General features: G+C 38.8%; 1 protein-coding gene across 2 annotated transcripts in view; it reads right to left on the reverse strand.

Annotated features, from left to right (window-relative positions):
* ARHGEF12 (Rho guanine nucleotide exchange factor 12) overlaps positions 1-21732 on the reverse strand; it is a 168070-nt gene that overhangs the window by 18229 nt on the left and 128109 nt on the right. For both annotated transcript variants that reach the window (XM_070384072.1, XM_070384071.1), the window contains 14 exons: positions 20722-20764; positions 20330-20435; positions 19738-19875; positions 19061-19093; positions 18630-18744; positions 17874-17979; positions 16300-16512; positions 9483-9615; positions 9148-9183; positions 8667-8821; positions 7258-7404; positions 5908-5993; positions 2985-3110; positions 1254-1368 (listed from right to left, as the gene is read on the reverse strand). In XM_070384072.1, coding sequence (XP_070240173.1) covers positions 1254-1368; positions 2985-3110; positions 5908-5993; positions 7258-7404; positions 8667-8821; positions 9148-9183; positions 9483-9615; positions 16300-16512; positions 17874-17979; positions 18630-18744; positions 19061-19093; positions 19738-19875; positions 20330-20435; positions 20722-20764 — 1552 coding nt within the window. The remainder of the gene's footprint in view (positions 1-1253; positions 1369-2984; positions 3111-5907; positions 5994-7257; positions 7405-8666; positions 8822-9147; positions 9184-9482; positions 9616-16299; positions 16513-17873; positions 17980-18629; positions 18745-19060; positions 19094-19737; positions 19876-20329; positions 20436-20721; positions 20765-21732) is intronic.

Raw genomic sequence — 21732 nt, forward strand, 5'->3', positions numbered from 1 at the left:
GAAATCAGAAAAGAATATAAGCATATATATATATATATATAAAGGAGATACCACTTTATTTCAACAGTATGAAAGCATACTAAGACCCTGAATATTTTTATACCAGGATAAAAAATCTACAGCAGAATCTTAGTTTAGGTAGTCTTGGGACAGGTAAGACTTCTTATCACAGTCTTTAAGCATAAATACTAATTTTTAAAAAGAAATCAAATGTGAGGAGTGATGCTTTATATCGAGTATCAAGCCCACCCCAAGAAACAGGTTTCATTCACATTGTAAGCTTATATAAATGAGACTCCTTTCTCCTTGCAATTTCAAAGTGCATAGCCTACAAGATTATGTACAGTTGACTAGTTAAACAATAATTTTGAGTGATAAAATAATTAAAAATAGCTCCAAAATAAGTTTCTTTAAATCTGGGATTAAAGAAAGAAAATAACTTACAACACTTGTTATTAAAAGAAGATGAAATTCACCAAAATGTACTGAGATTGTGTTGAAGTTATGTTTTGGTAAAGAATACCAAATCAGAATATTTAAAATTATAATCCTCTAAACAACAGTTCAATTATACTGAATAAATATATTAAAGTACAAAAATTAATGTGTATGAATATTTTCAAATTCCCAGGCATAAGAAATAGGCATTTAATTACACAGAAGTATTGAGAACTAAGTAAGTATAAGAACCTAAAGCTCAATTGAGAAACTCAGATTCACTTTGTATTTTAAAACAAGAGAGCTGGAGTGATAATACACTGACTGGACTTAATGAAAGTACATATCAATAGATATAAAACATCTCTTCAACCTGGTACAGGCCTTCACCAAAGGAAATAGGATGATACATGCTAGAGGAAGTATTGGTAAACTTTTCCTGTATATTTTACAGGCCAAATGGTCTTTGTCACAACTATTTAACCCTGTTGTACAGCAAAAGCAGTCAAGAGATAATATTTCAACAAGTGAGCATGACTGGCTGATTTATGTTCCAATAAAACTTTTCTTACAAACATATGTGTGAGCCAGATTTAACCATGATCCACAGATTGCTTAAACCCTGTGCTTGAGCTACTAATGGAGCACATTAAATCAAACAGCCTGAAGACAACTGGAATCTTGCTAGACTATTTTGCCATACTACTTGGAAATTCAAAGTGCCAGACACCAGGATGCTGTGAGAGATTATTCAGCAAAATGTGTTTTTGTTGTTGTTGCTCTTAAGCTCTTTAATTTCAGTGAGAATGTTGTACCTGTGTATTTGGCAATATTGTCCAAGAGAAGAGGGTACTTAGTAAGCCTCTGCATTTGAGTGGGAATGATATCCTTTAGCTGCAAACGACGACACAGTGGATTACTCTCAGCGTCCTAAAATTAAAGGCAAATAGTGAATTTGTAATTCTTATTAGGACTATAATTACCTAACATGCACCATATATTCATCATACAGTTCTGGTTCAGCATCACAGTTCTGGTTATTAAATCAAGACTTAAAACCTGCCAGGACATGCCACTGGCACACTCCACTTCTGTTTTCTTCTTTAATCATATAATGTAGCCTTTATCACTCAGCAAATGGCTCTGTGCTATCTGTTTAAGCAAGGATTGAGAACATCCATAATCATCTCTAAGAACTGCTTTCTTGTGAAAAAGTTTTATCTTTACATACTAAGAAAATCTAGTTATGTTTTCCAATGATTGGCTTTCCCACCAAAAGCTAATCAATCAGTTAATCTGCTATCTGCCACTCCAAGTAGGCACAGTAGATTATAAATATAGATATATCAGCTCAGCTGTAACAGAGGTCTGCAAACTTCTCAATAATATGCCAGACGTGGCTTTGAATGTCATCAGTCTCTGTCACAACTATTCCATTCCGCTGTTTTAACACAAAAGCAGCCAGAAATAACACCTAAAGGATTGAACTTGGCTCTGTGGAGTAGAGTTCTAAGAAGGCCTCCAAGATTCCAATTTTCTGGTGTACAACCTGTATAACCCACCCCCTGCCCTTGAGTGTGGACAGAACCTATCAATATGATGGGTTATCGCTCCTGTGATTAGGTGACTATCAGTTAACTCTGAGTCAATCAAAAAGGAGATTGTCCTAGGTGAGAATAACTTAATCAGAGGAGTCTTTAAAAGCAAGCTCTGTCAGAGAGACACGTTCCTACTGGCCTGGAAGAGAACACCACATCTCATAAACTGCCTACAGGGGCTATGTGGCAAAGAGATTTGGGCGCTTGCTAGGAGCCCAGAGCAGTTGCTAGCCAACAACAGCAAGAAGACAGGGTTCTCGATTATACATTTACAAGGAAGTGAATTCTGCTGACAACTAGTGAGCTTAAGAGAGTCCCAGGTGAGAACTGCAGCTGCAAGTGATACCTTGATTTCAGCCTGATGAAAGCATGAAGAAAGAACATAGATAAACTGTATTTGTACTCTTAAACTACAAAACTGTGACATGATACATCTGCATCAAGTTGCAACATTTGTGGTGATTTGTCTACAGCAATACAAAATAAACTGTGTTCCAATAAAACTTAATTTATAAAAACAGGGAAGAGGCCGGATATGGCCCGCGGGCTCTAGTTTGCTGATGGTTATCTATACCAATATATAGCCCAGTAAGCATGACTGCTGTTTGACTCTTCTCTGGGCTGGCTATAAGGCCCTTCTCAGGTTTTGACAGGATTATTTCAATAGTGTGCATGGCCATTTCCTGCAATATCTCCAAGGCAATGTGGAGGCAATATCTTCTAAGTCAAATATTTTAGTCCCATCATATATTCTTTATAATTCACCATTACAGTATCACCTTTATATCCTCCAGTAATTTAAGAGATAATGTATGGCTTTAAAAATGTAAACATAGATATAACCCTTATGCAAAATTTTAGTCTTAGAATTCCCCTAGTTCATTCCGTAATTGACCCCCAAAAAAACTGCATTTTTTTTTTTTTGGTTACATGACTCACTCAACTCACTTGCACAAAAGTCTGGAATCGAGAATCCTTTTTCTGGCGAGACTTGATCATTTCCAGGGCAAAGGGTTGGTTACTGCAAAAGGTAGCAGCAGCATGTTTCAACTTTTCCTCCCCGGGTCCACTGAACTGTGCCAAGAACACAAAGAACACAATACAGAATGGGATACTGAGCTTATGTAAGGCCAGGCAAAAAGACAGACAGCCACAACCCTTCCAGTATCCCAGTAAGTATCCCCAAGTGATAAGGAGCAGAAATCTACATATTTAATGTGGATTATCAAGGATTCTTCACTAAAAAACTTCTGACTCTGATGTATCCAGACCTTTTTTGATCATCGTATAATATTTTCTTGTTCACAGCGTACCACAACTTAACCTTTTCAGTCTATCCCACTTCTAAATCTGACAGAAAGGTTGACACCTGGGGAATATGAGACACGAAATGCTTAAAGACTGAGATTACAATTTGATTTTCTTAGAATCTGACACCTTCACAAAAATTACTATCTTACTGCTCTAGGAAGAAAATCCTTGGGATTCAAGCTTACTTTCTTACTTATGAAATCCAGGGCAGGTCATAACTTCTCTGGGTCACAATAAAATTAAATCACTTCTGCTTCACCTATGCAGAAGGTGGAGCTCCATCCCTTAAATTCCTCTTAGGGAAGATTCATGAGCCTATGAACCTCTTTTACTAAAAATTATACTTTTACTGGCTTTCCAGGTAGTGCTACTGGTAAAGAACCCACCTGCCAACGCAGGAGATGTTAAGAGATGCGGATTCGACCCCTAAGTTGGGAAGATTCCCCTGGTGAAGAGGACAGCAATCCACTCCATTGTTCTGGCCTGGAGAACTCCATGGACAGAGGGGCCTAGTGGGCTACAGTCCATGGGGTCGCAAAGAGTTGGACACGACTGAGTGACTAAGTGCAGCACAGCACAGGGCATTTGTAGGTAAATGCTCAGTACTTTCCTCTTCAAGTATGAAGCACGCAGAGTGATGTTTTAATAGGTTGCTCCAATGTTGTATTTTTATTTTAAATATGACACTCAACATATTTAGAGATGAGACTGGCAGAATTTTTGGTATGTTAGTCAATCTAGGTACCAGGCAATTACTAACAGCAGCTGGGTTTACAAAGAAAATAACGCCCCAGGCTCAAGCAGTTTTACAGTGGTTTTACTAGCAGCAAAAGTACATATAAGGTGATCTCATGGGGCCAATACTGGAAAAATACTCTCCAAAACTATTTTTAAAAGATAAAATAAATCTAGACACCTATTTACGATTTCTGCTTTTAGTATTTCTGGCCAATGCTTTGCCCTAAATTAAGCATTTGTACCTAGCAGCAACTAGCCAAACTGGTTAGTCTATTTTGCTTTTCCTCAATCTCTTATAGGCAAAACACACTGGTCAAGAATACAGTTCTTTTTACATGCTCTAAAATAAATTTTCTGTCCCACTTTTAAGAGGTATCTCTTTTTCACATGTAATATTTATATAGTCCAAAGGGCTATTACAAGAGGACCAACTGTACTTTTGTACTTTATTAATGATGAATCTCACTTGACACTTGGTGTTAAACATTATTTATATGAGATGTAAATTAAACTGCTTCAGAATCAAGATAGATATCTTAAGTCCATATGACTCACAACTTTTTAATCCAAATGGAGAAGAAAATTGATGCTACGCTATGTCATACTACAAATTTTCTATTTCAAGTTTGGTAGTGTGCTGCCAAGCCCACAGAACTCAGAGATCAAGAAACAAAATGAGTCACACGACCACAGAGTAGCCACAGAATAAGCTGAATTTTCAAGGAAGTTAAGTCTCCTTAACAACAATAATGCCAGCATGGGTCTAAGGAGAAAATGCTTTGTAAAGTTCAGGAAATGCAAGGTGAGACTGGATTAGGATTCCCTGATCCTGTTTTACATGTCAAGTGGCTAATCATTAAGAAGAGATCTACTAATAGATTAGTAGATTCTGAGTCATGGTCTCACCATCAGAGAAAAGAGTAAGATGAAGATTGTTTTGGTCAATTTATCAGTGTTTAATCTTTCTAAAAGTTATCATTGTAAAATTACCAAAACCTTTTGGCATTTCCTCAAGCAGTCTACATACTGAAGTAAGTATCTGCTGGCATATCTAAACAGTTCCTGTTCAACCAGGGTTAAAATTTTGGGAACGTCACATGTTTTACTATTACTCATAGGCTTAACTATAGGACTTTCTTTAAGCGTCTAGATCAACTCCACTTTCATGTAGGAAGATTTTCTATATGCTCCAGTTTAGGTGTCCCCCAAAATAACCTGTATTCTCCCCTTTTTGTAACATTAATCACACTTGAAATAATGACTATTCTTTTCCCTGTACTGATTCTAAGTTCCACAAGGGCAGGAGCCGTATCTGTTCTGACTGCCACTGTATCCCCAGCACCTAGAACAGTGAGTATATGCTGACAAAGAGTCAGCCAGAAAGATAAATGCAATCTGCCAAGCAGCTACTATAGTCTCTGAACCCTCTTTCCTTATACTGTAAATAAGGTTAAGTAATTTTCTCTTTTCTGCTTTTGTGATGGTAGCTCACAATCTGTAATTGTCCAGGGTTTTACAGTACATTTCTGAGATTTTGACAATAAAAGACAGCTGAAATTCCACATCAGTTAAATTATTTTTATCAAGGTCCATTTTACTCTACGTTCTTTAAAACACAAAGAACTATTATTTTTAATTTGATGAGAAAAGAGCATGCAGTTGAATGGGCACTTATTAGAAGACTAATTAAGAATACACACTTGGACCCTTTTTATCTTTACATTAAAGGATGAGTTTGCATACTTGGGAAGGTTAGCAGCTTAACCTTAAATCTGATCAAATGCATATGAAAATTTTTAAATGAAATCACCAATGTCCTTACCCATATCAGCAAATCTTCCCCAATCTGATCAATAACAGAGGTCTCATTCCTCTTCCGAATAGCCTTCATTTGCTCATTCAATCCAACTAAGGGGGAGAAAAACGATGAAAAAAAATTAAGCATACATTCACTTCAGGCTGAGATACTGGTAGTATCATGAATCTAAATTTAAAAAAAAAAAAGGATTTTCAGAGTAGTATGACTTCTTCCCTCATAGTTCAGTCAGTAAAGAATCTGCCTGCGATGCAGGAGATCCAGGTTCAATTCCTGGGTCCAGAAGATCCCGCAGAGAAGGAAATGGCAACCCACTCCAGTATTCTTGCCTAGAAAATCCCATGGACAGAGGAACCTGGTGGGCTACGGTCCATGGGGTTGAAAGAGTCGGACACGACTTAGCGACTAAGCCACATAGCTTCTAATTGCCTTAAATATAAATCTGGACATAATTCCTATACACCTACATATTTTTAGTTCTATATGAAAACCAGTTGCCAAAGCATAAAATAATGTGGAAACGAGCACATTATATACGGTACAGGGGCATCAAATACGCATTTAACTTCAAGATTCCATCTGTAACCAGCCATGCTTGTAAGAAAACAAACTTCGACTGTACAAGTGACTCTGCCCACTATTCCTCTCAAAACGTGTGTTCCCAGGCAACGGACATCATCATGCTCAAATGTGTCACGCACACCGGTGAGACTCAAGAGCAAAAGGCAACTGTTCGGTGGGTGGGTGTTGCTAGGTGGTGATGGCATCCTTAATGAAAGACAGACTAAAAGTAAGGGTCCTGGAGAAACAGTGACTTAAAGAGAGAGGAACTGATACTATTGTCTCCAAAGCCCAAGATGACTACAACCAGGGACAGACAGCAGCACTGATTTTTAATGTATTCATTCAAGCATTCCAAGCAACAAAACCATAAAATAATTTAATTCCTGAATGTTTTGGATTATATGTTATATATCACTACTTACAAAATATATTTATACATATATTATACAGAATATATATTTTAAAAAACATATATAATCTAAGTAATCAGGAATTTCCAAGGTTAATTTTAACTATTTATGTTTTTTGTCTTAGGCATTGACTTTAGGCCCTAAGTTCTGTGTTAATACTCTGAATAAAAAAAGTTGATGTGGTGAAAGTAAGGAATTGGGGAGAAATTCAAAGATCCAATTATTTCTTTATCTTATGCTCACATATAATTATAGAACTTTCAGGAATGCCAACATGGATACATTTATTTATAAGATTTTACTGTTATGGTGCCTTTTTATACCAACAATCTTTTATCTATTGGAAATGTTAGGAACAAAGATCAGAGTCAATTTATCTTACTGTGAAGTTGAAGAATATCTTCTAAGTTTGAAAAAATTTTCCGTAGTTCTGAAGGTGACAAAATTCCTTCTCTGGACACTCGCTGATAAAACACTTGATCTAGAACCTTCAATGTTCGAACATGAGCTCTTTCAGTGTAGAACAATTCTAAGCAGAAAAATAGTAAACATAAAATGTTACCTTACTTAGAATGAGATCAAACATACACTTTGGCTGAAATTAAGAACCAAATGACTAATATAATCATTATTTATAGTTTTGACAGGATACGGTATCTCTGAAGTCACTTCTTAATTCCATGAAACCCTACTATATACTGGCTGTAAGAGTTGGATACTGCTAAATGAAAAGTATCATTTAAACTATTCTGTACTTACAAGATAACAATGTACTCCAAAATCCATGGGTTGCCAGCACCAACCAATCACAACTACAACATTAGAAAACTGTAAATCCAAATATCACATAGTCTTTGAACTGAACCCTCTTCAAAAGTAATAGCATTCTATGTTATCTAACTTGCCTATTAACTCTAATTAATTAAGCAGGCTGCACTGGGTGCCGCTGCTGCCCACGGACTTTCTCCAGCTGCAGCAAGCAGGGGCTACTCTCTGGTTGCGGCGGATTGGCTTCTTACTGTGGTGGCTTCTTCTGTTGCAGGGCACAGACTCTAGAGCGCACGCTTCAGGAGTTGTGGCACAGAGGCTTAGCTGCCCCACAGGCGTGTGGGATCTTCGGGACCAGGGACTGAACCCATGTCCCTTGCATTGGCAGGTGGATTCTTAACCACTGGACCACCAGGGAAGTCCTGCCTATAGACTCTCATTTCTGAGGCCAAACTTTTTAATTTCACCATGTCTCAATGTTGCTAGAGACAGGAAGCATATGTATTCAAATCACAACTTAAAGATAGTAATAGGTACAGCTTCTGTGTCATATACGCTAGGGTAAAATAAAGCACATTACACAAGGATTTTAGTTTTCTAGATTTTAGATTTCTAGATTTTAGTTTTCTTCCCATCACTTACCAGATGCATGATCCTGACTAATTCAATTAGTTATTCTGAGCCTTGGCTCTCTCATTTATAATCTACGTGCAAAAAAATAACAGAGCCTGAAAGTAAAGTGAGGGCACAAGTGTTGTCTCAATGATTCTTCATGTTTAAGATCTATGATGATATGAATTTTAAATAACTTGAATGCTAAACACATTTTCCTTTTAAATTATCAATAAGAATCATACAATCATTTGCATTTTTAAGTTGGAAAGTTCAGGGATCATCTATTAATTTCCTCTCTGTTCAAAACAAACGCTGAGTATAAACTCTGAAGCAAACTCCAAGGTTTGGGGTTGGTTTAACTCTAATAAAACTCAATATATGTGAATAACAAAAATGCATTAAACTCACCATTAATTACTTCCTGTCTTTTGATCTCACAAGGCTTTAGTCCCAATAACACTTCTCGACTGACAAGCTGTTGCCAGTTGGGTGGGTCCGTCTCTAAGTCATTTTCAAACTGTTCATCCTCACTCTGACTTTCTCCAAAAGCTATGCTGTCAAACCTAATGAAGAACAAATAATGATTTCTATTTCAGGACATCACACGGACAATGGGAGACAGCACAAGTCTTTATGTTACAGTCAATTAGTCAGATTTCTGAAGTATTACTTAGCAGAGCCTAAAACATCATCCTCCCTTACAAAATAGCTTACATGTGTTATAAACACTTCCATAAATTTTTAAATAGTTGTGTTTATTAAGAAATTTCTTTTATACTATCTAACAGATTTGTACATGGGGCTTTTTTTCCTTTAAAACTAGGACTTTAGGGAAAAAAGATATATTTCTTAAAATATGCCCACTGAAAGCTACTTTAGGATTACTTACTTTCGAAAGGGCTTTGGTGTCCCATGTTCAGTCACTCTAAAACAATGGAGAATAGACAGTCAACATACAAATAAAATGGTGATGAAAAAACTGATGACAAAGATATTCAAAATTGTGTTAAACCACAGTGACCGATAAATAACTCTTCTGGATATTGCAATGACTTAATATCAAATAAACTAAAAAACATTTCAGTAGCTAATATTTACTACCAATAAATTCTATTTCTTTCCCCAAAAAAGCATGTAGAAAAAAACACTACTAAGTATAGGCATACTATACAGTGAGAAACTTTTAACAATGTCCTAAACACCCCTAAGACACCCCTGAATTACCTCTCCACTTCCCATTCTTCCTCCTGCACCTGGTCTAATGGAGGAGGTGGGAAATCAAAGATGGTGTTGGGAGTACGAGGAGTGCCATCCAAGGAGTCTCCAGATGCTGGCGTTTCTCCAGCTTGTTTTGATCCTGAAAAGACAAAAGTCAGACATTCAGATGCTGTTCATAAGGACAAAGATTTAAAAAAAAAAAAAAATTCAGTCCCCTAGAAAGCTTCAGTCTCAGCCATGGTCATATTCTTACTTAAACAACTGCAGGTTAGCTAGAAACAAAATTCTAACATAAAATTTTAACATGCACTAAAAAATAAACTGGAATATCATTTTTCAGTTCAGTTCAATTCAGTCGCTCAGTCGTGTCCGACTCTGTGACCCCAAAGACTGCAGCATGCCAGGCTTCCCCATCCATCATTTTTACGCAGCTTTAAAAAAATCAACATAAGACACGGCAACTACTAGGAAGAGCACGTGATACGGAGAAACATTCTCTATATCAGTACCAATCTTCTTCATTCAAATTTTAGTTATCATGATGGTCTACCTCCAAATAACTTCATATTTCTCATCCCTGAAGAGTCTGCTCACTTATTCATCCCATTTTCACTTCCCTTCCTTTTTTTCTTCCCATTCTTTAACATCTATATTATTATTCCTAGTTATCTGTTACTCCCTAAGTTTACATGATGGAATTATATATATATTTGTTCCAACAAGGCGTTAAGTCTCTTAACTTTCCTCTATGTCACATTAGGTATTTGTGTCCGTATCCTTCTCTTTAATTGTGTTTCTTTCCTTTTACCTTTCATGTCTTTCAGTTACATTTTTACTTGTATCCTTAAGAGGATTTTTTACATTTCCATTCTGATCTGCAGCCACAACTAAAAATATTCTATGCTTCACCTAATAGGCTGATTCTAAGAGTCTGAAAAAAAAATAGTGTACTTACATTATTGTGACCATACACATATTGTAATACAACATACCCTATACATATTTTTCTTGCCAGGTTAAGAGGCATGTTAGGTTAGGATTATGTTTTCTTTTCTACTGGTCCAATGCTACAACTCCTAGGTCACATGAAATAGAATGTTTATTACATTAAAGTCATACACTCCATCAGTCACTTTCAGATTATGCCTCTGTTTGCTTCATGTTTCAATCATGAAGTCTTCCTGTCATCAGCCACCTGTGGAAGCACAGAAGCAGGTCTCTTGGCCCTGTTAAGCTTTTACATGGCTGGCTGACATCCTGACTACAACTTTATGAGAGAGTCCAACCCAAAACTGCCTAGCTAAGGTGCTCCTGAGCTCCTCACACACCAAAAATGTGAAGTAGTAAATATTTTTTGTGTGTTACGCCATTAAGTTTTGGGATAATTTATTACAAAGCAATTGATAACTAATAAAACAGTTATTATATATAACAGTTGTATTAAGACTTCTTGGTCTCTGCTCCTTTTTCATAACATGCTATTCTTACTTTAGATATAATAACCTCTTTAATTTCTTCAAGAATACTATCTAATTTGGAGGTATTTTTATAAGTTCTTACTTATTACCTAAATTGTTTTCTGCTAGTGGCAGTTTTTCTGTTTATTTTGTATTTTCCTCTTTATGCCCCGAATAGGTTTGGTGGTATGGTTTTTCCTGTGGTCATGTATGGATGTGAGAGTTGGACTGTGAAGAAGGCTGAGCGCCGAAGAATTGATGCTTTTAAACTGTGGTGTTGGAGAAGACTCTTGAGAGGCCCTTGGACTGCAAGGAGATCCAACCAGTCCATTCTGAAGGAGGATCAGCCCTGGGATTTCTTTGGAAGGAATGATGCTAAAGCTGAAACTCCAGTACTTTGGCCACCTCATGCAAAGAGTTGACTCATTGGAAAAGACTCTGATGCTGGGAGGGATTGGGGGCAGGAGGAGAAGGGGACGACAGAGGATGAGATGGCTGGATGGCATCACTGACTCGATGGACGTGTGTCTCAGTGAACTCCAGGAGTTGGTGATGGAAAGGGAGGCCTGGCGTGCTGCGATTCATGGGGTCGCGAAGAGTCGGACACGATTGAGCGACTGATCTGATCTGATCTGATCTGATTATCTTAGGTCTTGACTCTAATAACTTCTGCCAAAAGTGAGTAATGCTGCACATTTGTTAAGAATGCAAGACTTAGCAGCTGACTTGACTTTCCTATTCTGCTATGTAGAAGTAGGATCCTTTCAGCTAGAAGCTCCTCTGAGTGGCATAAGCCCCTGGCATGCCTACTGCCAGGCTTTAGGTCCCCTAAAGTTAGCTTCAGGGCACTAATAGCATGGAGGACTTAAGAACTGTGTACCATAGCCTTACACAATTCACTTAGCTTGTGCCAAGTCATGTCCAACTCTTTGTGACCCCATGGACTGCAGCATGCCAGGCTTCTCTGTCCTTCACTGTCTCTCCGAGTTTGCTCAAACTCTTGTCCACTGAGTCAGTGATGCCATCCAACCATCTCACCCTCTGTCGCTCCCTTCTCCCCCTGCCCTCAATCCTTCCCATCATCAGTGTCTTTTCCAATGAGTCAGCTCTTCACATCAGGTGGCCAAGTATTGGAACTTCAGCTTCAGCATCAGTTCTTCCAGTAAATATTCAGGGTTGATTTCCTTTAGGATTGACTGTTTGATCTCCTTGCTGTCCAAGGGACTCTCAAGAGCTTTCTCCAGCAACACAATTTGAAAGCATCAGTTTTTCTTCAGCACTCAGTCTTCTTCATGGTCCAATTCTCACATATGTAGATGACTACTGGAAAAACCATACCTTTAACTCTATGGATCTTTGTCGGCAAAGTGATGTCTCTGCTTTTTAATACACTGTCTATGTTTGGCACAGTTTTGCTTTCAAGGAGCAAGCATCTTTTCATTTCATGGCTGCAGTCACCATCCACAGTGATTTTGGAGCCAAAGAATATAAAATCTGCCACTGTTTCCACTTTTTCCCCATCTATTTGCCATGAAGTGATGGGACCAGATGCCATGATCTTAGTTTTTTGAATGCTGAGTTTTAAGCCAGCTTTTTCACGCTTTCATTCTCATGAAGATGCTCTTTAGTTCCTCTTCACTTTCTGCCATCAGGGTGGTTATCATCTGCATATCTGAGATTGTTGATATTTCTCCCTGCAATCTTGATTCTAGCTTGTGAGTCATCCAGTCCAGCGTTTTGCATAAGGTACTCTGCATATAAGTTAAATAAGCAGTGTGACAATACACAGCCTTGACGTACTCCTTTCCCAATTTTGAGCCAGTCTGTTGTTCCATGTCTGGTTCTAACTGTTCCTTCTTGACCTGCATACAGCTTTTTCAGGTAAGGTGGTCTGGTATTCCCATCTCTGTAAGAATTCTCCACAGTTTGTTGTGATCCACACAGTCAAAGGCTTTTAGTATAGTCAATGAAGCAGAAGTTGATGTTTTTCTGTAATTCCCTTGCTTTTTCTATGATCCAATGGATGTTGGCAATTTGATCTCTGGTTCCTCTGCCTTTTCTAAATTCAGCTTGTATATCTGGAAGTTCTTGATTCAAATACTATTGAAGCCTAGCTTGAAGGATTTTGAACATTACCTTACTATCAATATGAAATGAACACAACTGTATGGTAGATTGAACATTCTTTGGCATTGCCCTTCTTTGGGATTGGAACGAAGACTGACCTTTTCCAGACCCGTGGCCACTGTTGAGTTTTCCAAATTTGCTGGCATATTGAGGGCAGTCCTTTCACAGCATCATCTTTTAAGATTTGAAAGAGCTCAATTGGAATTCCATCACCTCCACTAGCTTCGTTCATAGTAATGCTTCCAAAGGCCCACTTGGCTTCACACTCCAGGATGTCTGGCTCTGGGTGAGTGATCACACCATCATAGTTATCTGGGTCATTAATACCTTTTTTATAGAGTTCTTCTGTGTATTCTTGCCACCTCTTAATAGCTTTTGCTTGTTAGGTCCCTGCTGTTTCTGTCCTTTATTGTTCCCATCTTTACATGAAATGTTCCCCTGGTATCATCAATTTTCTTGACGAGCTCTCTAGACTTTCTCATTCTATTGTTTTCCCTCTATTTCTATGCACTGTTCATTTAAGAAGGCTTTCTTATCTCTCCTTGATATTCTCTGGAAATCTGCATTCAGTTGGGTATATCTTTCCCCTTCTACTTTGCCTTTCGCTTCTCTTCTTTGCTCAGCTATTTGTAAGGCCTCTTCAGACAATCACTTTGCCTTCTTGTATTTCTTTTTCTTTGGGATGGTTTTGGTCACCACCTCCTGTACAATGTTATGAACCTCTGTCCACAGTTCTTCAGACACTCTGTCTACCAGATCTCATCCCTTGAACTGTTCATCACCTCCACTGTAAAACCATAAGGGATTTGACTTGGGTCATACATGAATGACATAGTCATTTTCCCTACTTCGTTTAAGCCTGAATTTTGCAATGAGAAGCTTATGATCTGAGCTACAGTCAGCTTTAGGTCTTGTTTTTGCAGACTGTATAACCTTCTCCATCTCCGGCTGTAAAGAATATAATCAGTCTGACTTCAACTTCTGTAACAAAGAACATATTCATTTTCTTCTGATACAGGAATGACTGCTTATATTCTGTAATGTAAAAATCAGAAGTTGCTGACAGAACTGTTTTGATTATAGATGTGAATTCATCATTTTCAGTTTTACTTCTTCCTCATGCACTCTGTGACTCATATGACAACTCTAAGCCCAAGGTCTCTTTTGGGTTCCAATGGACAGACTGGCTCCTACCTTGGACTCCTTACACGAACTATGGGCTCCTACTTCCTTTATGTCCTTTCATCCATCAAACCACTCGTGCCCATTGCTGCTGCTGCTGCTAAGTCGCTTCAGTCGTGTCCGACTCTGTGCAACGCCACAGATGGGCAGCCCACCAGGCTCCCCCGTCCCTGGGATTCTCCAGGCAAGAACACTGGAGTGGGTTGCCATTTCCTTCTCTAGTGCATGAAAGTGAAAAGTGAAAGTGAAGTTGCTCAGTCGTGTCCGACTCCTAGCGACCCCATGGACTGCAGCCTACCAGGCTCCTCCGTCCATGGGATTTTCCAGGCAAGAGTACTGGAGTGGGATGCCATTGCCTTCTCCATCCCATTAATCTCCCCCAAATTTATGGAAATCTCTTATGAATAAGAATATCTTCTCTTCCTCGGCTTCTTTCCTCTTTTTGCTTTTTCTTTATTCATTACCTCCCATTCTTTTATTTCAGTGAGACACGACAGCCATGAATTAAGGCATTACTCAGTCCAACATCTTCAGAATTCCATGTAAGACTGAACCTCCAGGCTTTTCTACAAACGTCACTGCTACTTCTTTGTCTTCTGCTACAGGCCCCTCAAATAGAGACTGATGTTTCCGTCATATTCCATGTACTGCAGGGTGATGAGACAGAGACTCTTCTTTTTCCTAAGGACTACTTTTAGACTATTACCCTACTTACAAAAATCCCTTGCTCCACTGAGGCGCTCACTCTGAATAATGTCATGTTGTCATTACCAAGAGCCATCTAGCAACACTGAACCTTTGGCTGCTGGCTCACAATTTTCCTCTCCATGCTATTATCAAATGCGGCCACCACAAAATCTATGCCTATAAACATATCTAAACCTTTGGCTCTTTGGTGCCTCACCTGCTTCATCACTAGTAACCCTCTCTATGCAACCTCAGTGACCACTCCCACGGATCCACCCTTGGTTTTGTCATACCAGAAACTGAACTGCTTCCAAAATCACCAATACAAACGGGTATTTCCTTCTCCAAATACAAGGACCTATTTCTCCCAGCTCACTTGCTTAAGAAACCGATTATAACAAGCATGAAGAAATACGGTAATAAGCTCTTTTCTCAGTTACCTACAATTACTTCCTATCTTTCTTTACTCTTCAAATCCTCTTGCCCTTCTCACTAAATCCTCACTCTCAGCTAATAACCTTGCCCTTCACATATACTCTGCATAGCACTGCTTCTCTCCTTCTCAAAACTTGTTTTCTATTGGTTATATAGTCCATTTCCCACATTTTTAACCTCTTTCTCTCAATTGGCTTCCCCTTAGTATTAAAAAAAAAAACCCAGTATCTCAGATTTTTTAAAAGTCTTCTTTAGATGCATCGCACATAAACATATCTGCCTCTAACTTACTTTTACTTTTCTTATTTTTTGTTGTTTTTATTCTATCAATTTTATATTCATAATATTCTTAAATACAGAATAATTTTTACTGATATACATACTGAGCTTCCCTGCTGGCTCAGAGGTTAAAGCGTCTGCCTGCAATGCGGGAGACCTGGGTTCCATCCCTGGGTCAGGAAGATCCCCTGGAGAAGGAAATGGCAACCCACTCCAGTATTCTTGCCTGGAGAACCCCATGGATGGAGGAGCCTGGTGGGCTACAGTCCACAGGGTCACAAAGACAAGGACCTACTGTATATGCTTCTAACTTCTGACCAGTCCTCTCAACACTCCCCATAACTTGAGTATTTTATTTATGGTATTTATGACTACTTCCCCAGAAGGCTAAGCTACATGGGGCAAAAATCTATGTATAATTCTCGCATGCTAATGTTTGCTACAGAGATAATGCCTGACAGAAAACTCCATAAATATTTTCTGAATGGATAATAACTCAAAATTACCATTCAGAATAGATTTGTCACTGGTTATAGGATACTAAAATCTTTAAACTGTGACTCAGTCCTGATTCAAATAATCTGCCCCTCTATTTCTTAGTATGGTTGTTTTAAAATCCTGATGCTTAGCTAAGTTGAATGACAGCATTAGCTCACCCATATCATTCTCTTTCCCTCCTTCCTGGGAAAGAGTGGCCCCTGCAACCATGGAGGACGTGGAATTGGCTGGCAGGTATCCAGTGTCTGCTCCTTCACTTGCTGACCCACTCTGGCGCAGCTTCGCAGAATCCTGAGGTTCAGGACTCACAGATGAGGGTGTGGACAAGTGCTTAGGGTGGCGCTGCTTCTGCAGTTCCATGGCTCTGCCAACTGAACAGAAAGCAACGGCTAGTAATCATGTGGCAAAACAGCTTTAAAGAAGATGATGAAAAGAATTCAGAAAGAACATGGTGGGCCCTAGAAACACAGAACAAGAATTACATAGAGTGAGGAAGAGAGAGAGAGATAGAAAGATAGGAAGGAAGGGAGAAAAAAAGTAAAGAAGAAAGAAAGAGAAGGAAGGAGGTGGGCCATGGAGATAGAGAGAAAGGCAGGGAAGAGTGAAAGAGGAGGAGGAGAAAAGGGTGGGAGATGGTAGAAGATGAGGGGGAGAGAGAAGAGGCAGAGGAAGAAGGGTCATGAGAAAAGGAGCTGAGAAGACCAGCACTGGGTGTGGGGAGAGGGGATACCGACAGACAGAGATGGATACACCACAAAGCTGTATTCCTCTGTCAGAGTGAAGATGAAGCCCGCTGGCTCTGTGAACTCTTAGCAAGCCTCTACCCCACTCCTCCCTAACACTCACAATTTCATCATGACATGCCTCAGAGACCATGCAGAATAATCCCCATCCTGCCTGTTACCAGTGTTTACATCAGTCACCATAAGAAGCACCCCAGAGCTGTGCACATCTTCACATAGCTCGTTATATCTCTAATCCTAAAATTCTTCCTTCCCTAAGTCCTACAATTCTTCTTCTGAATCCCTTTAACAGATGGTTAAGTTTTCCATTCTCCTCAACCTCTTCTCTAAAGATTTCCTTCATCTTCTCAGTGTTTCTCAACAAGGGGCACCACTGACATTTGAATGAGGATTCTTCATAGGGTGGGACACTCAGCTTTGCTGGATCACAACACCCGCCCCCAACTCCAACTGTGCCAGTATTTTGAAATGTGGTGCTGCCTAATGTGAGGACCACTGCAGGACCTAATTTCTCTCCCATAGCACCACCTCTACTTCTCCTGTAGCCCTCTCTAGGAGAGCATCTCTCCACTAGGCCTGAGGGTGGCGGGACATCAGGAAATAAAGCACAATGAAGAGGTGGAGAACAGTTAAGTATGGAGAAAATGAGTCACGTATGTACAAAAAGACAAAGTATGATGGTGAAGTTTGTGTACATTTTGTTTTATGAATTTAACAATCAGAAAGTGAACGCAACAAAGTCAGAACAGGTAAGTAAATTATGTTATGAACAGCTGATGGGATGTTCTACTGCCATTAAACACTTACGACAACTGTGAAGTCTAACTGAACACCGGGGGTTTAGAAATGACACTGAATAGAAAACAGTGGAGGTTCAGTGGAAACATTTCTAGAACATCTTTCTCCAGCAACCCAACCTAGCTGAATGAGCCTCTGATCTAAAGACGGCATGGAATGGTGGGAATGCAGCATTTCAGACTTCAACTTACTTGCGCTGTTGTCGTGGCGGCTTGGTCTCCTAGGGGGTCCCAGGATGCTGGTGAATCCTCTTCGCTTCCCCTTTTCTTCGCCTTCTCTATCTTTCTTCATACTTTGCTAGAATCAAGGTACAATCAAAGAGGTAAGAGACGCACAATCCTAATGGTCAGGTTGAAAGAAACTGGCCACATGTAAATTAAAGACACACAACGGGCGCTCGTTGGAAGCTGGCACACAGCACTATGTACACTTCAAACTCAAGATGCCTTTTCAAACCCTTCAGAGCTGACAATTTTGGAAAGTAAAAGGTATTTTTACAACACATTTACTGGGAGCTTGTTTTAAGTAACTCATTCATCTCTTGAATAATATTTGCTAAACTAATAATGTCTGAAGGCACAATGCTAAAAGATGGGGTACAACGAAGGAGGAGGCCCTTATCTTCATCCAGCTTTACAATCTAACAACATAAACAATTATAAACATCGAGAGGAACCGTAAAGGAAAAGCATGGGGTCGAAACAAAGCTGAAGATGGCTCTCTGTGTAAACTCCTGTTTTCACTTTTCATATCATCTAACAGTTAGTTCGTACGCCTGGATTTCTCACTGGATTTTGAGTTTCTTGAGAACAGGGACCGTATCTTATTCCTGCTGGCATGCTTAGCACTAATTTGCTGAAAAAGTAAACACTAAGAAGAAGGAAAGCCGTGCAGTCAGACATAAGAAGCATGGCGACCTGAACACACTGTTATTACTCCAGTTTTACCTTGATTTTTGGAAGGAATCCAATCCGACCTCGCTTGTGCTCCAAATTTCGAGGTTCTTTCACTTTTACTCCCAAATGTTTCATGTACATGAGAATAACATACTGCATTGTCGAACTGGGGGAGAAAGGATTAAGTAAAATAAGACTTCTGGGAAGGGACAGTGGGTAAATAAAGATATCAAATGACTTCCAAAACCCCCTTGCTCAAAGTCTTAGAATTCATCAAGTGAAACATAAAGAGCTATCTACTCACTGTGACCAGTAAAGATTCTACTCAAGATACTAGAATATTAGTCACATAAAATACAAGCCACCAGAGACAGTCTGTATTTTTAAGTTAAAAGAAATAAATCTTAATTTAGGACAGGAGAAAAGACAGTTTCTTTTTTTTTTTTGGTCTTTAAAATTCTAGGAAAAAATAGTTACATTACCTCTTTTCTTCTTCTACAGCCTGAGCAGTCATCCTAAAAATAAAAGCATTTAAAATGAAATATTACAGTTTAATAAAAGAGTTGTTACTAAACTCAGATAACTGATCAACAAAATAGAGTCAAGTTCATGGAATTCTCCAGGCAAGAATACTGCAGTGGATAGCCATTCCCTTCTCCAGGGGATCTTCCCGACCCAGGATCAAACCCAGGTCTTCCACACTGCAGGCAGATTCTTTACCATCTGAGCCACCAGGGAAGCCCCTGTGGCACAGTAAATGCTTTGGGACCCACTCTAAGTCTCTGTCACCTGTAATGATATATCAGAAAAATTGTGATCCCTGAAGGATCATTTTTTCATCATCAACTTGCTATAAATGTTTTATACCAAGAAACATTTCCAAAGCCTGTGAATTAAAGCCAATGTAAGTATTCAACCTGTTTTTGATCAGCTAGAAATTCAACAGTTACTCATTTTAGCAATACCCAGAAAAAGAAATACAAGAACGTCATCTACGATATCAGCATAAACTTAAGATTCCAGCTTCTCAAGTATTATCACAAGGCAAACAGCTGTACATAAACAACCTGACACCCTTTCTAAATTTGTTCAAATGTACTTTACACATAATTATCATCTCAGTAGAGAGGGCGTTTCTACATGTATTTCTATTACTTACAACACTTCTTCAATTTTGGCAACAATCTGTTCTGCACATGCCCGTTCCTTCTCCAAAGTTAACCGGTCCTTGTCTCGCTCTACATCAAGTTTAGTCAGTTCACTTTCAGCCAGGGTCAGCCCCATGCTGCGCTTCTGCCTAAAGGGAATAGGAGAAATTTCCTGAGGCAGCCTAGAGGGTAATTTCCTGAGTTACCTAGAGGGTAACTATCTCCCTCTGGAGACGCTTCATCGGAGTTTCCATAGTTATGAACTTCTAGCAACAGGTAAAATGTCATGATTTTCTATTTGGGGGCCCATGTCACCTGGGACACTGGAGGAAGAAAATTCTAGAGGAAGTCACTCAACAGAACACATATCCCGAAGGACACACTTGGCACAGACAGGTACTAAGCTCAATTCCTGCCAGCCATAAGGAACGGGGACCATGCACTCTCAGTACCATGCCAAGCTTTCGACGCCAGAACTTCATTAGGTTTTAGTAACAGTGATAGAGACCACATGTTATGCCAAGGAATGTATAACCTTTTCCTACCTAGAAAGAAAACTAATTCAGGACAACCATATCAGCTTCTGTTGACCACAGGGCTTACCGAAAATCTTCCAAGTGCCTCTGAACTTCTGGGTGGACTCTTTCTTGCATAGTCTGGATATAGTGGCGATGTAGATCCTCAGGAATAAGCTCTGGTCGTCTTTTTTCTGCATAAATACAAGAAATCACCTGATCTAAAGGCACATTCTGTGCATTGTAACTGGCACTACTTGGTGTAAACTTAAAGTAAGATAAAGAGATACTCAACATATTTTAAGTATTTTAATCTTAGAACTCACATTTCATTTACTCTGAATTGTATTATAGGCTCTTTTACTGTTGTGATTCATATGACCTACTCGTCACTGTGTAACAGATAAAACCTCTAGAGAGGAGCTGAGCTACCTATCTACAGAGATGCAATCCTCTGGCACACTGGTGCTCCAGACTTACCTAGATCTACTGATATTTCATCAGGAACAGAAACCTTCAGGTGCTAAAACAAAAATGCAAACAAAAAGTGAAATAGCACTTAGGGTCTTTCAGGATCCATATCAGTACTTACATAAAATAAAGAGAAAAAACTTGAATACCTATAAGTATATTCATGTATAAGCTCATTTGTGGGGTACCACCCATCTAAATTTCCCAGCTTTGGAATATTCTATGGTTTGAACTTGAAAATAAGCCCTTTCCTCAAGGATCATGTTATAAAGGAAATACCTACAATCCATTTTACTAGATGACTGGATGCTTTTGTGCCTTATTTATTCCTGTTGGCTTTGGCTTTCTAGAATGAATGAATATTGGTTTGGGCTTTTGAGAATCACTGGTTAAGATAATTGGTCATACACTGTTTGAATCAATATAGATAAAAAGCTAAACTATATGTAGATAACCATATGAAAAACTTACTCATGTATAACAATTTTATTCACTGTATTTGAGACACTCACACTGAAGACCATGATATTCCCAATCATATTCGTATATAAAGCTGAAGAACCCTCATAAGAAGTCATGCTCCCAACGAGAAAGTGCTGGATATCAATGTTGAAGCTCTGGAGTCTTAAATCTCTAGTTCTTACATCTGCAGTTCTAACTACTGAAATAAGATAACTGTGTCATAATTAACTTCTTCTTAGCTATATTTTTTCACATGACAACTGCAGTTTGTGATCCCATTACCAGATAATTTTCTCCTGTTAATTTGGGAAATGTCTCAGAAAAAATTATTTTGCATTTGGAGAAAATATATTATCTTCTTCAAATTTACTCTGTATTATACACCCACTTAAGTCATATCCTTCCAGAATTAAAAAAAAAATTAATGTAGGATCTGAAGTTTTACATCTGAAAATAAGTTACTGCTAAAAATTAAGAGAGCTCTAATATTTATTTGAAGAGCAGTTGAAATGGATTTCAAAGCTTTCTCTTTATCTTAAGTTGCTATAAAGTAGCTCA

The sequence above is a fragment of the Bos mutus genome, chromosome 15, assembly GCF_027580195.1.
Source record: "Bos mutus isolate GX-2022 chromosome 15, NWIPB_WYAK_1.1, whole genome shotgun sequence".
Lineage (NCBI taxonomy): Eukaryota > Metazoa > Chordata > Mammalia > Artiodactyla > Bovidae > Bos > Bos mutus.